A 16,609-nucleotide genomic window follows, 5' to 3' on the forward strand; every position below is an offset into this window, starting at 1 on the left:
CTGTTAGCTACTAAGTATTATGCTTATTATTGGCATGCTCTTTTTAAAGCGTACTTATTTTGATCAATAGTATTTCTAGCCTGAGTGACTGATCCTTACATCTCTATTTATAAAGGCTACTTAGCAAAGTAGCCAGCAAGCACTTACTTGAATTTAAGCTGTGTCATTTTTCGCAGATTGTCGTATGCGTTTGTTTCTAAGAAGGATCTGCATCTAAAAGGCTTTGTACCTTCCATACATTATTAACAATAACTGTAATCTAAAATAAGTTTAATCAACATCTGTCACAAAATCAGAAGCAATGTTTTCCATAAGCATATGTCTTTTTTTATAGTGCGCCAATATTTTTATCACTTTTTAAATTTACACGTAGTCCTGATCCGAATAGGGCTATGTATTTAGTGGAATATTTGTAAAAAATGTAACCGAAACGAATATTCCTTAATAATTACAGCTGTCTTTTTATTAAGTTAACATTTATAGTTTCGATTAAATGTCCGAAGCGAATGAAATAATCATAAATATTACTTAAAAAATTAAACTAATTTGTATTAACTCTCTCTATTTACATATATAATAATCATAATAAGTTCAACTTTTGAATGGGAAAAACTTCTTGAATTTACTAAATACTGAACAAGAATTAATTAATTATAAATATTATAATCTCTATTTTTAATTGTTTATTATTTACGAGCATTACGTTAATCTTACGCAATGTACGAATACAATAAATCTAGATCCGACTCGTGGAATTCACTGGTGACCCAAGAGCTGTAGCTTGGCCAAAACATCAGTTTGGCTATACAGAGATGTTATGCTGCCAGCACTTTGGATATCGTACCGGCTCCAGTGGAGTCAGTACATATAATAAACATTGAAATCTTCGTTCAGCAATGACATATTCCTCATAAATATAGTTCTTATATAAATATAAGACGTACAATTTTAAAATTTAAATAGGACGTATTGTTACGGAATACTGTTTTTCGGTGCTTTGAGTATGAGATAAGCTCAGAGTGCATACTTATATATTATATAATAATTTATAACATTATGTATAATTAGCATAAAATATGTATATATTGTATTATACTTACGATATAATCATTTGAAATTTCTCAGACAAGATAAAGAAATAACTTCTGTTATATTTTAAATATAGTTTTTTTTTATATATTTTCTCTGTTTTATATTTATTTTTATATTGTAAAGTACATAATTATTAATTCATAGTATTTTTTATACATTTTGTGGTAATTTTTTAGAGCTATTATGACTAACTATATTTATTACATTCTTGGCTTATTTATAAATAATCTTATATCTCCATCAAACTGCAAAGTCACCCCAAATATCTATTGATATTTCTCAAACAAAATTATTAACTGATAGAAATTTAATCTTGTAAATATCTTTGGTACAATTATTTAAATAATAATTATAAGTAATTATGAAATTAAGATGACTATTAAGTCATTATAAACTAAAGACAAAAATGCGCACACGCATTTTATCGCTGAGAGTTGCAGTAAAAGTAAAGGAGTTTAATCTTATTTTTATTTATTTCTCTAACAATTATGACAGCTGATCTGCATTCAAATTCTGCAAGTTTAGAACAATAAAATTTCTATCAAAAAATTTCCTAGGGCGAGTTTGCAATTTGGAATAGGCAACAATTTACCCTTCAGCTATGTAGCAGTAAGCTTCATACAATACATGTGATATTTTATATGGGTGATTTTATAGAGGAACAAATACCAGATGAGAAGTAAAATACTATAATAAAGTTTGTAATATACATTCGTAGCCGTAAATAACGTCCTTTTTTAAATTCATTTACTCTTTGTTCATTAGTCCAGACAGTTTATTGTTTATTTATAATAATTTGAAGTCTTTATTAAGTCTATATTACAATTACTTTCATTATCACAATAACCACTTTTCGGTTCATTGATCAGAAATCAAGATCAGTCGTCACTATAATTAGTTTCATTTTCTGAAGCACTTTGTTTATTTTTTTTTTGCATATGTAATCCTTACTTTTAGTGTCACAACAAATAGTCTGTTTGTCACTTTCACTAAAACTTTAATGCTTTCGTTTGAATTTACGTAGTCTTAAAGATAAATAGTTTCATTTTCATAAACACGTTTTTTGTTTATTAATATTATTATGAATATATATTTAGTTTGCACTTTAATTGTCACAATAATCAGTTTTCTTTTGATTGATTTAAAGTTTTCACTATAATAACTTTCATGTTCACAAACACTGTTGTTTATTTATTTTAATTGTTTTCTATTTTCATTACGATTACTTTCATTGTCATAATAAATAGTTTTCATTTGATTGATTTAAAGTTTTCACTAGAATTACTTTCATGCTCACAAACACTGTTGTTTATTTATATTATTATATAATTAATCTTCACTACACACTACACTAACTTTCATTGTCACAATAATCACATTTTTGTTTGTTGACTACGCAATACCATCGAGTACATAATGAATTATCTTTGAAGAAAATCTTTAATCTCTAGGCGCTGTTCCAGGTGCTGAAGGATCGTAGAAATATTCCCGGACCTAAAAACGGTAATGTTTTTATAAGCATCTAATTACCTTTATAAAATGTTTCAAACTTTTCCTATAACATATAACATAGGTAATTGTGTTAAATGTATTTATATATTTTGTAATAATAATAAATTCATATTTAACCTGATATAAACCTTGTTAAATAATAATTAAATTTAAATTTATTTTCGATATTTTAAATTGATGAATTAATAATTACCCCAATACAATCTGCTATATCAACAATAATAGACATCAAGTCACAGTTTTCGATTAGTTCGTCAGGTAATGGAGGAGAAGCACGCGGTAAATTTGTTCTTGCACGAAAACCTCGATGCAAGCGCAGAGTGCATTCGCAGAAAATATAACGCAGTATCATGAGTCTTAAAAATTCACAACCAAGAAAAGCGTGATAGGTTGGATCTGAAATAAATAAAACAAATTAAAAGAAATCAATAACTGTAATGTATTGTATATTACCTGTGACTCTCTTTAACTGTAAATTTGGCCTTCGGACTGTTGACTGCCTGGATTCCCAGTGTTATATAATATGTTACCATAACAAAACAAAATTCTTTAGATTAATAATTTTAATCTATCGAAGTTAATCTGATAGATTACAATCTGTCATAATTGCGTTCTTTGTTACAATTGCGTGAAATAGATTATTGTCTAACAGTATTTGCAATTTTACAGTGAAATAATATGTCGGATGCTTGGGAGGCAGGGGGCACATAACATTCAACCATTCAGCGCACGAGATGCATTACTTTCCACGCCAGTTTACAATTTGACTCCTTTCACTTCACTTGATAAATAACAATATAGCGAAAATAATGCGTTAAATTGCAATCATAATTCACGGATTCACAGTATTTCGACAGTTTATAATCTGACAAGATAGATTGTAATCTAAAGATTTTTTTAATGTTACGGTGATATATGTATCATTGAAGATTAAAAAAAAAATACTTTGTTCGTTCGTATTTTTCAGGCTAAGACGAGAACATATTATACGAGACTCGTGGGATTGTCTGAGACCCGACAAACTATATTATAATTAAGTTGTGCAGCAATAAATTTAAGAACTTCCATAAATTTTTGAGATAATTCATCAACAAATTTACATTACACGCCTGAATCACAACGTGCGAACGTATAAATTTACTATTGTTGTAGCGTATTCGTTGTATGTTATTTGATGGAATGGAAGATTTGATAAAAAGGTTACGAGCAGCTAGTAATTCTGTTTACTTGTAGTAGTTTTAGTTTTACTCTCATTCAAGTATTTAATTGTCGGTGGATGGACATTCCTAAGGAAAAATATGACAATAAAAATAAAAAAAAGTTTCTCTGTAGTATTCAAGGGTTAAAGATTTTAAGAACATTGAAAAGAAATGCATAGCTGCAGTCGAGAATATTTGTAAAGAAAATGGGCCAAGCAATCATGAAAACAAGAGGCTCATGTGAGTCCGAACACACTCATTTAAACATTTCTTAACACATTCTAGAACCTAGGCCACGTTGAACTAAATCTCATCAGATTTAAAATATTCTCAAAACAATTTAGAATATATATTTTAATAATGTCAAGGTTTTGAAGAAAATGCAAAGACAGGAATTTTACCACCGAAACGGTATTACGAGCAGCCGTTAGGTATGCCAACTTATATCCCTGAAAGCCTTTATTGGTTCAAAAATTAAGCTTTAGGTAAATGAGTTGCCATTAGACTGAATTACTTCAATTCAAGTGTTAAATTGAAAGAAAAGTGAACAGTGATAAATAATTATACGTTATAGATACCAACTACTTATCCCGTTAGTGTTTTACAAATGGTTGTTGTTCAGTATTGTAGGAAATTCTTTTTGTTAGTAGCGATGGGGGTGTTGGTATGTAAAGTTTGTAGACTTAAAATAAACATTAGTAATCAAGGATATAATATTTAGTAATCACTATAACTAAGAAATCTATTTTAAAAATTAAATATATTCAAAAAACAAGTCTGAGTTCTGGATCTCGTATATTCAAATAAAAAACATGTTAACCTTTTTATATGCCTGCATCCACTTACCTGCCAGTACGTGGAGTGCACACCTTTTCTTCACCCTGTAGTAGAGTTTCACTTTTTACCACATAAATGCCGTAAGTGAAAATGAAATAATGTTTTTAATATGATTTAAAAAACTGATTCTAATTTTTCGTGAATTAGTCGTTCTATCTAGCTTCCTTTAATTTCACGAGATATTTATAAATAAGTACCGATTTGATCCGGAATTCGAAAATCGAAAGGTAAAGTCAAATTTACAATTTTTTCGACTAAACAGGGAAATGCTGCTAGCATACTTGCCACCATTCCACGCGGTTAAGATATATACACTGACTAGTTTTAGTTCATATTTGTATATATTTAAGCAATGAATGTTATTAATTCTTATGTTAATAAATGATTTACAATTTTATGGAATTAACAATTTGTGGAAATTTATTGTGTAAAGTTAAGACCATTTATATATCTTGATAGAGTGTCGCACTACGAAATATTAAGGAAAAGCGAACCTCACCTTGGTGGCAGCTACACTTAACAAATGTCATATTATTTTACTATTGTCTTAGTGGCTAACTTATGGAAGTATTGAAAGTGTTATAAGTCAAAAATTTAATTTAATTTAACGGTCTAAATTTATCTCGAATAAGTTATTACTAAGCGCGTCTAAAACTCCTGATACATCTAAAATCTTTAGAAAAATCGATAATATCAGCCTTAAAATACAATTAAATATTCGGTTAATGTCTCAAAAGGCTTCTACCCTCTTGAGTAATAAATGTGAAAAAATGTAAAAGATAAACTTTTTGATTAAAGTAAAGCCTTAGAGTTATTTTGTAAATACATACCTACAATATTTTATTTTCAAATATATTTACGTGTGCAAAATGTCAAAGATTACCAATTTTACTTTATGCCCATCGTCGATGCCGATGAAAATATTTTTCATAAAATTACTTTATTTAGAGATTAAAAGTTTAACTTACCTACTCTTGTTCTCATTAGCAATCGTACAGCTTCTTTCATGAAAACATCACGTAAATGTGAACACTTCTCCCACGTTTCCAAATTGATTGTGAAAACTTCGCAGGAATTACATAAACCAGCAATGGAGTTGTGCAAGAACAATGTAAACAGGCTCCCTTGAGTACTACGATCTGGAAAACAAACACGTTAAGTGTTTTGCAAACGTTTCAGATGACTACAGCTTCAGAAAACGTTGCGGTTTGTAATAAAGTTTTTCAAGGACATATTTACTTAATTACTTTTATTTTGCTTATGATAATATTTTCATTTTATATTAACCATTTATGGTGCCAGGTAACGACAATGGCGACATCAGCACCAAGAGTGGTAATCCAAACGTCCGTGATATGTGCTGGAATGCGTAAGAATTGTCCGAATCTACTATAATAACCAATGGTTTTCTTGTGAACGGCTGTAAATCTCCCGGATATAGAATGTGCTTATTTTTATATTTACTGTTAACTGATTTAGTTTCTCTGTTATAGTCTCTGTAAATATCAGATTTAGATGATGTAATTAAACCTCCGATGTCGTAGGTATCTGTAATAAATAGAAATGTTTTGGACTATAAGTTAATAAAAATGAGAATAGCAAATTAAAATAATAATTCGGAGAGACGAAATAAAGGGTAAGTACTTACAGTTTTCTGGGTGCGTATTTTGGTGAGGATGGTAACCATCTGCTGATATGAAAATAAGTAACACGCCCTTTTGCGGCAGTTCGTTAATAGTGCTAGCTACGTATGTCACGACTTGACACGCGGATGGCTTGAACAGCAAATATTTATGCGGATTAACATTTCCTCCAGCACACGGAACACCTAAAATTAAACATTTACATTTCGATTTCTTATATTTGACAAAAATATCTCATTATATATATTCGCTGCCAACTTTTATTAAAATATATTTTTACAGAAAAAAAAATATCGCAATGCATCACATTACACACACTTAATTAATTATAAATAATTGGACCGAATTTCGCTTATGCAATAAATAATTTCACTTCGCCAAAACAAATAAGTAGACACCATCATTATATTTTTAAAACTTATTTTTACAAAAAAAATCACTCGGCGTATGTATGAAATCATATAAATCAACATGTGATATAAATGTTTGTCTTTAACAAAACAAAGTAAATGGAAACCAGTACCTATACGTTTGGGAGTCTTTGAGGTTTCACCTGAAGCGTGCGGAGAATCGACGGATGGATCTTTAATAGGTACATCGATCTCCCATTCCAAATTTTGTAGCATACGGAACATATCTATGGTTAGCTCTGAGAATTTTACAAGCTGAGTTCCACTGCCTATTATAATAGCGTCTTGTAGTTTCAAATTCATTTGTAGAGTTCGCTCAATTGATGGAATCGTGTGACGGCTGAGACGACCGCTTTAAGATTATATGAATGAATGAATATTAATATTTCATAATCAAACAATACAAGGGTGCATTTATATATATGTACATTTATAATATTAAAGTTTACAAACAACAGTATTAAAATCGTCCTAGACTCAAAAATGCGCGAAGTCTATTTATTAATGTTTGTATTTTTGTTAGAAGGACTGTCAACAAGAAAGATAACGCCATATTTAAAGAAGTTTGTGATATTCCTGATTATATCTTTAAATAAAAGCTGTGATTCTTAAATATTTTTTTATCCAATTTTAGTAATTAGTACTCTATAACATTTTAGTAACTAATAAATGCCATTAATAAGTGTACATAATTACCTTAAAGTAACAATTCTATTATTGTTATCTGGATCTAAAATAGTCACACCTGGGTCAGCGTTTAGAAATGCTCTTACTTCTTCTAATACATTTAGCCATTCCGCTTGATCATTTGGATCGTATGCTTGTCCGTAAGCAACAATTTGCTTTTCTAGTTCTATTAGAAGTTCATTAATTATCTCTGATTGTCTTAAAAGTATAGCAACTACGATGAATCTTGCGTAGTAACGTAATTTCTTCACCATCAGCTCGGATTTTGCCTCTTTACTTGCCAGATTGTAATACTGCCGTCCCCTTATTGCTAGATAGAAGGAAAACGCTTCGACTAAGTAAGCGATTTCACTTGTTCGTAAGCTACCGAAAGAAGAAAAATATTATTTACACGTAATAATATGTCAATAGGACGTATGTTTCATTGAATTTTAAAGTAAACAAGACTCCTTTTTTTATATAAGATGTAACTGAATATTTGAATATTTTTTTAAAACCTAAATATGAAATGACAGTTAATCATATGAACATATACTTACTAAAAATGATAGTATAGTTGCCCAATTTTTGATGCTATTTCACCAATTTGCCATCGTTTTAAGCCGTATCTCAGATCCAAAATCGGACGATATTGTTGTTGAAATTTCCACAACTTTGCGTATATGTCAAAGGTTCGTCCAAAATGAGCTTGCCATTGCTTATTTCCATAAGGAGTAAGCTCCCTGTATTTTTTATTATATCAATATATAATATTTAATCAAATAAAATTAATTCATATCAGTATTTTTCAATAAATCATACATACCTTAATCCATTAAATAGTTGCTTCGATTTTTCAAGCAAATGACAAAATTCTAAAATAATTTTTCTTTCTTTCTCTGAGATAGGGCTCATTTTTTAAATAAACAAATTAGTAATCGATGTCGTCGTAGAAATTTGCGTCACAAGAATCAACAGATATCTGCAAATCTAAACTTGAAGAATTTAGATCTTCAACTTGAGGTTCATCAACAGATTGTGAGAATGAACTTTCCTGGAACTGTTGTCTACAAGCTTTACAATATTTTGATGCTTTGGGTGGAGTGGGTGGTTTTAGTCTTCTTAACTCAGAGAATTCATAGTCACTCGAGTCATCGATGTAATTAAAAGAGTGCATTTGATCAAAAAGATCAAAATTGTGTCGACTATTATTACAACGGCTTTTACTTTTGACTTTTACTAACGACTCTGTTGATGTCGTATCCTCATGCGGCCGAGATGTTACCTCAGACTCTTGTTGCCGTCTACGCTGACCATTTCTTCGGCCCTTAACCGGTAATCCTTTTGTTAGTTTACCTTTACCTTTGCTTGTGTCTCTTTCTTCTTTAGGACCATTTTTACCGTTATTAACTGGTACATTGTTCACAGAAGTTCGCGAAGTCGATGGGCCGCAGTCGTCACTCACTTGGTTCCTCTTAGATTTTCCATTATAAGTTTTAGTATCCGCTGCAAAGGATATGGACTTCCGTTTTTTTATTTCTGGCTGACTTTGATGATAGTTTTGTGTTGGATTCCAACAAAATAAACAAGTTATCAATTTCGTCCAACCTGATTGAATGACTTGAATTGGAGAGACGCTCACTGAGGAAAAACGCTAGTTAGTATCTGACCTGATCAAGCTTGCAGAAAAATGAGACGAATTCGGATCCCAATTATTTCATATATATTTGGCATATAATATCTATACAACAAATACAAATCTTTAAAATTGAAAGACCACAAAAATGTTAAAGTTCAAAAGATTTAAAATAGAGAGTAAACACATAACATTTATACTATATATTTCTGACTGCAGTACTAGGTTTGTCAAATGTAAGTATCCGATACCACTCGCCGGCTATTGTATGTATCCACAGAGGTTCAAGCAAGTGCCGACAACAGCTGCACAATATATGTTGAACTCAATCGGAAAGATGCCATAACGCTTTTACTACGTTTATTGTAGACTTCGTCAAATATTTTTTTAACTTTGTAAAGGTGCCGCCCTTGCTTGATGAACGAGATGTAACGAGACTAACGATTTCAAAATTTGTAATAAGAAGATCAACATTATAAGAATAATAGTAATAGGTACATTACACGACATAAAATCATGATATTAAGACAATATTTGTTTTTATTTTAATTGTATCGTAATCTGTTTTAATTTTTAAAACCGATGTTGATAACTTGTTTATTTTAAACTGCAAATATACTTTATTTAGTGAGCTAAGAAAATGTCAGGATATTTTACTATTACTCATTTGCCTAAAGTTTTTTTAGTGTATTTCAGTTTTAAGTTTTTTTTTATGTACTTATTTTTAAAACTAATAACATATCAAATTATGATACATAATTTTTTATGGCCACATGGCCATAGGCCACTAGGTCAGAAAAATCTCTTACGCCGTGTCATTCAAATAATTTCGTAATCAGACAAATTGTTGTAAATAGATGAATTAATAAAAATGTCTTTGCAGACAATTTGGTACTTACAAGTTCATATTACATATTTATAAGAAAGATATACTAGGTATCTGCAGGATATTTCTTTTAAGTTGGGTAGTCGTCAGTTTCGGCGGGAATATTCTTCTATTCTTTATTAAGTTGCTCGCCATTGCCTTACTCGCTTGTTCGTTACTGCACAACAATCTAATTGTATTTACTTTCTAAGCTATCATATATTTGTATAACTTTTAAATGACTTTGTTAATACACATCCATACTCAAGGTCGTTGCTCCAGTTAAAGATGAACTCTTCAAACCAGTGCCATCAACATTAAAATTAATAGCGCTACATTTTATTTTATTTTCATATTTTGTTTCAGCATAAGACTATTTGAAACTTAAAAGCGTTTCATTTACTTCTTATGTTGGCCGATATACAAATGAGTATTGAGTCTGCAGTATAATCTCCGTCTGTGTCTCTGTCTGTGTCACTGTTTGCTTCAATGTCTGTGACTGCGTATGATAATGCGTATGCATATCCGTCTGCGTGTTGGATTCTGATTGCGAGTACGTATGCGTATCCGTGTACGTCGGTGTCTCCACATGCGCTTTTACCTCAATCTCTGTCTGCTTCTCCGTTTGAGTCTCCGTCATTGTATTTGTAACCGTATCCTTCTTCGTCTTTGTCTCCGTCTTTGTTTCAGTTGTCGTCGTCGATGTAATCTGTGGTAGAATCTGCGTCGGATTTTGTGTCTGCTTTTGAGTTTTGAGTATTGTCTGCGACTGGTTCTGGGTCTGAGTTTTCGTCTGCGTCATCGATGGTGTCTCTACCTGGGTAGTCCTACTTGTATTTGTGTTCGTTTGCTTCCGCGAGTCCGTTTCTGTATGACTCTCCATCTTTATGGACTATCCGACTTATTTTATTCGTATATTTATGGAATTTATACAGAATCTGATTGCAATTATATCGTAGCAGCAAGTTTTTATTCCTTTACTGAACCAATATAATCCCTAATTGGTTTTTTCAGGTTTATGTAGCTATTAATTAACTCTTATTTATATACGAGTATATACTGCTCTTCTAAACTTTTTTTTCTCACGTTAGAAGGGATCTTTTTGAATTTTAATAATTCTTTAATCGTTGCTAGAATCTTCGTCGGATCTGCCAAAGTTCTTCGATTGTTATTTTTTTTTTTTTGATTTGCAATTCTTACAACAAGAGTGAATCTTCAAATAAATACTTGAGTTAATTTTTCAATTCAAAGGCTTCGGTGTATATCCTATAAAGGTTTTAATGTTACAAAAGGTGCATAAATTTCCTTTGGTCCAGTCGGGTTAGCAAATAACTTTACAAAATTATCGTCAGCAATTTTATTTCTCATGCTTTCTCAGGTGCTTCTAGTATTAATTTCAAAATGACGGCCAAATTATGATGGCCAAAGTGTCATTTTAAGTTTAAAGGGAAAATGACCGACATGTATAAGTTTACTTCATACTAGGCTTTGCGAGTCATGAAAATTTAATATGAACCCCAAACTTGCTACGTCAAACCTTACAATTTCTTCGCCTACTTACTGCTCTTTTTATAAGAAGATTTTTTTTATATTCCTTCGCTCCGGAATAGCGTCCTTTGATCGTTTCGCCCAGCTCTTTCAGATTAAATTGACTTTGTGAAGTCATACTATATTCACATTATTGTTATAAAATGAACATCTAATTATAATAATTTAATAATCGTCATCGTCATACCAGGATTAGACTCAATTATGTGTTTCATGACACACAAGCCTCTGGAAAGCCTGGTAGGCCGCCATCTTGAGTTTGAGAGAGAACCTCTCAAACTCAAGATGGCGGCCAAAGAACCAGCTAAATTTGGTCGCCAAGTTGAATTTATATTAGCAGTGATCAACTCTAATATAGCAATAAAATATGTGACTCGAATTTAGATATTTAAGATAATTTTTCTTGACTAACTCGACTGGGCTTTTTGAAGATGTACTTTTAAAAAAAAATGTTATGGCTGTGATACATACTACACTGTGATACATGATACAAGTGAGGCAACCGATATCGATTAAGTATGTGGAAAAATGATCTTTTTTTTTAAAGAACTGTATAATCTTTTGAAATTTAACCTTTTGTTGAATTATAATACGCGCAAACTAAGTAGGCCAGAGTTCAGTTGCATCTTCGTCAAGCTGGTCAATGCTGGAGTTAACTAATAAACTTAGCGAACTAAAATGTATTTATATTTAAATTATCAATAACGAATTTAAAGGATTACATTTTGTATATTCAATAATAACTAAAGTGCAATAGGATATAACAAAAAATGATAGTGATTATGTTTCTACAAAATCGATAGTATCGATAATCGATTCTTGAACATATATTCGAGGAAAGCGCGACCTATCCTTATATTATTTTATATCTGTGTTTGTTCTGCTATTGTAAACGAACATCAGCCTGGCCTCCTAAAAATGCGCCTATTATACAAAAATGTTTGGTCCTATTACGCTATCTCAAGCTGATAGCGCCATCTATTGGAGCGTAATGAAATTAATAGAAAGCTATCATTTTTGGTTACTAGTATTTAGTATTTTAGTTTAATATTTAGACGACAAAAAATCAATATAAATACCAAAAATTAATTATATCACTTATCAAAAGAGTTGCGAATCTATTACAACAGATGGCGCTGCACGATGTGAACTAGTTATATTATATTGAGATCAAATGAATGAATTCACATTTAAAAGTACAAAATTACATTTTATTTTATAAACACTCAGTTTTGTAATGAAATTAAAAAAAATAATCATTATCATTATTTTATTACATGTGGTTTTCTGCATTAACTTTATTAATTTTTATTTAAAAGAAAATGCAGAATAGTGGCAGAAAATCTCTAAATTACAATGATTATTTTTTTAAAGATTGGATGTGTACCTATACATACTAAAAATTAGCACATTACATGATCTAACAAACTACAATCACGCAATTCACTTAATACTTTACAGATACAAATTTGGAGCACCCGAATCTTATAAAAGTTTTGTCACTATCAATATATAGGTACCCATGAAAACATTTCATTCACGAAAAATATTAATTATGCTTAATATAATTTCAATATTAATTACTTACTTGATCGCTCAGAAACACCATAAATCGGAACATCACTATCGGGTTCTCTGTCCATTGTATATATAAAATATTGTCTGTGTGATTCTGTGTTGAACTCCATTGTAAGAACACAAATTAAACGTTCATAAAACTTTACTTTCTTTTACTTCTTTTTTTTAGGATTCTGATATTTCACGTATATTAAGACGAGTAAACGAAAAATATTATAAATTATACACAAAACACAAATTGATATTATTATGGACAAAATGATGACGGTTTATTTAACAGGAAAATGCAACAGTCTTGCCGCGGCGGATACCAACGAGGACTACTAGGCAGTTACAGAGTGCAGGGTAAACCACCAAGGCTTATTTATACTGATGGCCCCACTATTGGGGGTGGTTACTACAACGATTCACCAATCACTGCACGTCGACCATTATATTATTATTTTCAAAGGGCTTGTAACTTTTTGTATTTATTACGACTTCAAGTCTAAACGTTAGTGATCAGAGGAATCGATGTATCTATTAAGTTTCATTACTTTAAGTGAGTCAGATGTCGTAAAAAAAATATTTACAGGTAAATCCTTTGTATGAATTTAAGACCCGCCTAGCTGTGTGTGATGGTTTGAGGTAAGGTGTGGGGAGAATGACGACGGCTAATTCTGTAAACCTTGCATAAAAGTAGATACAGGTTTTATCAAATTATTTTTAATTGCGATTTTTTTTAATATAGACATTAAATTTAAATACATAAATAATGACTTATAATAATAGAAGTCACATTTTTTTTTATTTCGTTAAACTTAGGTGAGTAATTAAGGCTTGAAAAGTTCGTAATTTTTACGGAGTTACTTTAACGCCTATATTAGTTAACAAGTAAGAGTAAAGTATACATCGAAATTTATATGGATTTTCAAATGAAGATACCAAGTTTTAAGCGTCATTAACGTCGTTTTGTTAACTTATTCAAAAGTTGATTTTTAACATTGTGTTGTCCTGCTACTCAGCATCACATTAGTGACTAAATTTCGGTTTAAATATAATGAATAAACGGTTCTATCGAACTCTATGTCGGTGACTTCTTGTCAATCTGTCATTGTTGAGTGGTCTTCCTTGATCTTCTTGGGAATCTGGACCCTGAGCTGATCTAGATGGTAGTCGGACAGTTTATCTATAATCGGTTCACCTTTATTAGGAATCGCCTCTTTTAGATTGACCCAAAATCCTCTGAATGTCACCATTATTTATCAGTGTTCCCAATGTACATTCGCTGTTGCCGGTGCAAAATTCTCATATTATAGTGTAACGTGATGCTATTATACAATTGTAGCAATATCGTGGAACATTTGATGAAGATATCCCTGAGGTTTATGCATTGTATGTAGTCATGTAGAGATTCATTTTTAGTCTGTTGTATGTTAAACACATCGTAAGCTGGATTGTGGAGATAATACCGCTATATTTATTTAGTCGCAGGGGATTTATTCATTACTTTAATATAGACCATTGATATTTTAAAGATTCCTCAGCAGATTGAAACAAGATCTTGAGTTGCTCAATATTTTAATTCATTCTTGTCCTTCTTGCATGATGGCGGATATTTTGTGATTGGAACATCTTGCAGAAGAAATAAAAAAGCGGCGTAGCGTGTTTACGTAAACAAGTAAATAATTTGCCATATATATGAATTACAAAATTCAACTTTAACATAACTTAAAGTGTATAAACATTTTTTTATTTTAGTTCGGACAAATTTTAACAGAACACAATAACTTATGAGGCACATCGCGTTTTGTATTGAGCAGCATCATATTTTACCAGAATTTGGCAGTTTAATTTAGACTATGGTATGGTTGAATTTTCAAGTTTTACGCATTTCAAATAAATATAATTATTTCGTCTCGACATTTTTCAATATGACCGATACCTTTAAAACCTTGATCTGCTTAATGTATATGAATGCATGCATAAGAAGAGCTTTCTTATGCATGCATTCTAAGCGTTAATGCATCGTTCATTAGATTGAGATGAAATTTCGTACAGTTCCTGTTGGCACTCGAGTGAAGGATATAGAACCATTGACGTACAATAGCCAGCATGTGTATTGGGTAATTGTGTATTTTTTTTATATACATACGATTTAGCATTAGCGAGTTGGTATTAAAAATTACTTTACGAATTTGCTTACGAATTCTAGGGATTTATTCAAGCTTGTCTGGTGCCCTTACTCATCATCACAAAATATTGTTGTTGCTTATTATTCTGGTTTGAAAAGCGATCAAGTTAGTGTAGCAATAGGCACTTAGGACATAAAATTCAGCCCAAATTTAATGGCTTCTTGGCGTTGTAAGGAATGGTTAACATTTATTACGGCGCTAATTTGTCTGCTTACCGTATGTACTAATTTAAGGTCTATAATATACACTTAGTTGTCAAAATAACCCTAATTAAATTATTCGTGATATTCCTATTAACTAATATACCTCTAAAGGTTCTAGATGACTTTATGTAAGTACCTGAAGATTTCTAGTTCCAATACCTATTATTATTAAACGCGCGAAGAGCTTGTTTATTTGAAAATGCTAATAAGAACGAATAATAAATTTAATATTTTTGCGTAAGATATAATTTATAGAAAAAGTTACTCTTTTCTCACGCCGGTCTGAGTACTGAGTTAAAGCTTATACTCGTAGATGCTCTCAGTAACCGAAATGACTTAGGCAAATAGATTATATTTCACGTCAGAGTAATTCTTAATATCATGTTTTTCTTTTTTTGTTTACTTATTGCATTTATATTTTTACATTTGCAACCCTTACATGTTAATATACTGTTATAATAGTATATGAACATTTGATGTATATTGTGAAACAAAATCACAGAACTTGCTGTACTTGCAGAGTATCACATGCAGTACTGCATCTCTGCAGTACATCTAAATATGAGTTTATTTATACTTAAAAGTTGTAAATGTTGTATATAAACCAAAAATCAACTAAAAATGTCAACGCAATAAGTAAATATTTAGTAGTAGTTTCACAAAACGTTCCGCGGCAACCGATTTGTTTACATATGAATGAACCCTTTCCCATTCAAAGTTAAAGCTCATCCCGTCAGTTAGGGCGAACTAATTAAACTCCTGTTCTTGTATTGTAGTTAAGTTAGACGCGTCTATGTAAAACTTTTACGACGTCGCCTTGATTGTTTGCCCTTAGGAATCCTTTTTCATATTAGCGTATTGACAAGAACTTTTGTTGTCATATATATATATTTATTCAGTGAGATTATATTTCTGAGCATGTTTTGCATGGCAACGACATATAATATGTTTAAAGTTTGAGTAATGGCGTTGCGTGGCTCTAGATCCCCTGTGTGGGGGAACTTAGGGGTACCATATTAAAAATAGACTAGATATATCAATTTGATGGACTGCAGCTGTTAAACAATATTATCAAATAACTAGCTATTCATTTGTTTTGATCCGTTTTTATGCTTGAAAAACGTAATAAATTGTAACTGATGTTAACGATTATCATATATTTTTATTAATATTGTTATAAATAAATTTTGGACACGGAGGAGCTAGGAGCTAGGAGCTCGCGTTTTATTCATTGCAGCGCTGCACT

The 16,609-nt window shown here is 31.0% G+C and overlaps 1 protein-coding gene across 1 annotated transcript; it reads right to left on the reverse strand.

Annotated features, from left to right (window-relative positions):
* Window positions 1-1,260: 1,260 nt before the first annotated feature.
* Window positions 1,261-8,321, reverse strand: LOC124542843 (protein SCAI). The gene is made up of 9 exons (XM_047120726.1): window positions 8,186-8,321; window positions 7,920-8,102; window positions 7,390-7,743; window positions 6,807-7,045; window positions 6,289-6,468; window positions 5,928-6,188; window positions 5,609-5,779; window positions 2,798-3,000; window positions 1,261-2,586 (listed from the first exon to the last, which is right to left on the reverse strand). Exons 1-9 carry the CDS (start codon window positions 8,272-8,274, stop codon window positions 2,533-2,535), a joined length of 1,734 nt encoding a protein of 577 aa, XP_046976682.1. The 5' UTR covers window positions 8,275-8,321; the 3' UTR covers window positions 1,261-2,532.
* Window positions 8,322-16,609: the final 8,288 nt, after the last annotated feature.

Source organism: Vanessa cardui, chromosome Z (assembly GCF_905220365.1).
Source record: "Vanessa cardui chromosome Z, ilVanCard2.1, whole genome shotgun sequence".
Classification (NCBI taxonomy): Eukaryota; Metazoa; Arthropoda; class Insecta; order Lepidoptera; family Nymphalidae; genus Vanessa; species Vanessa cardui.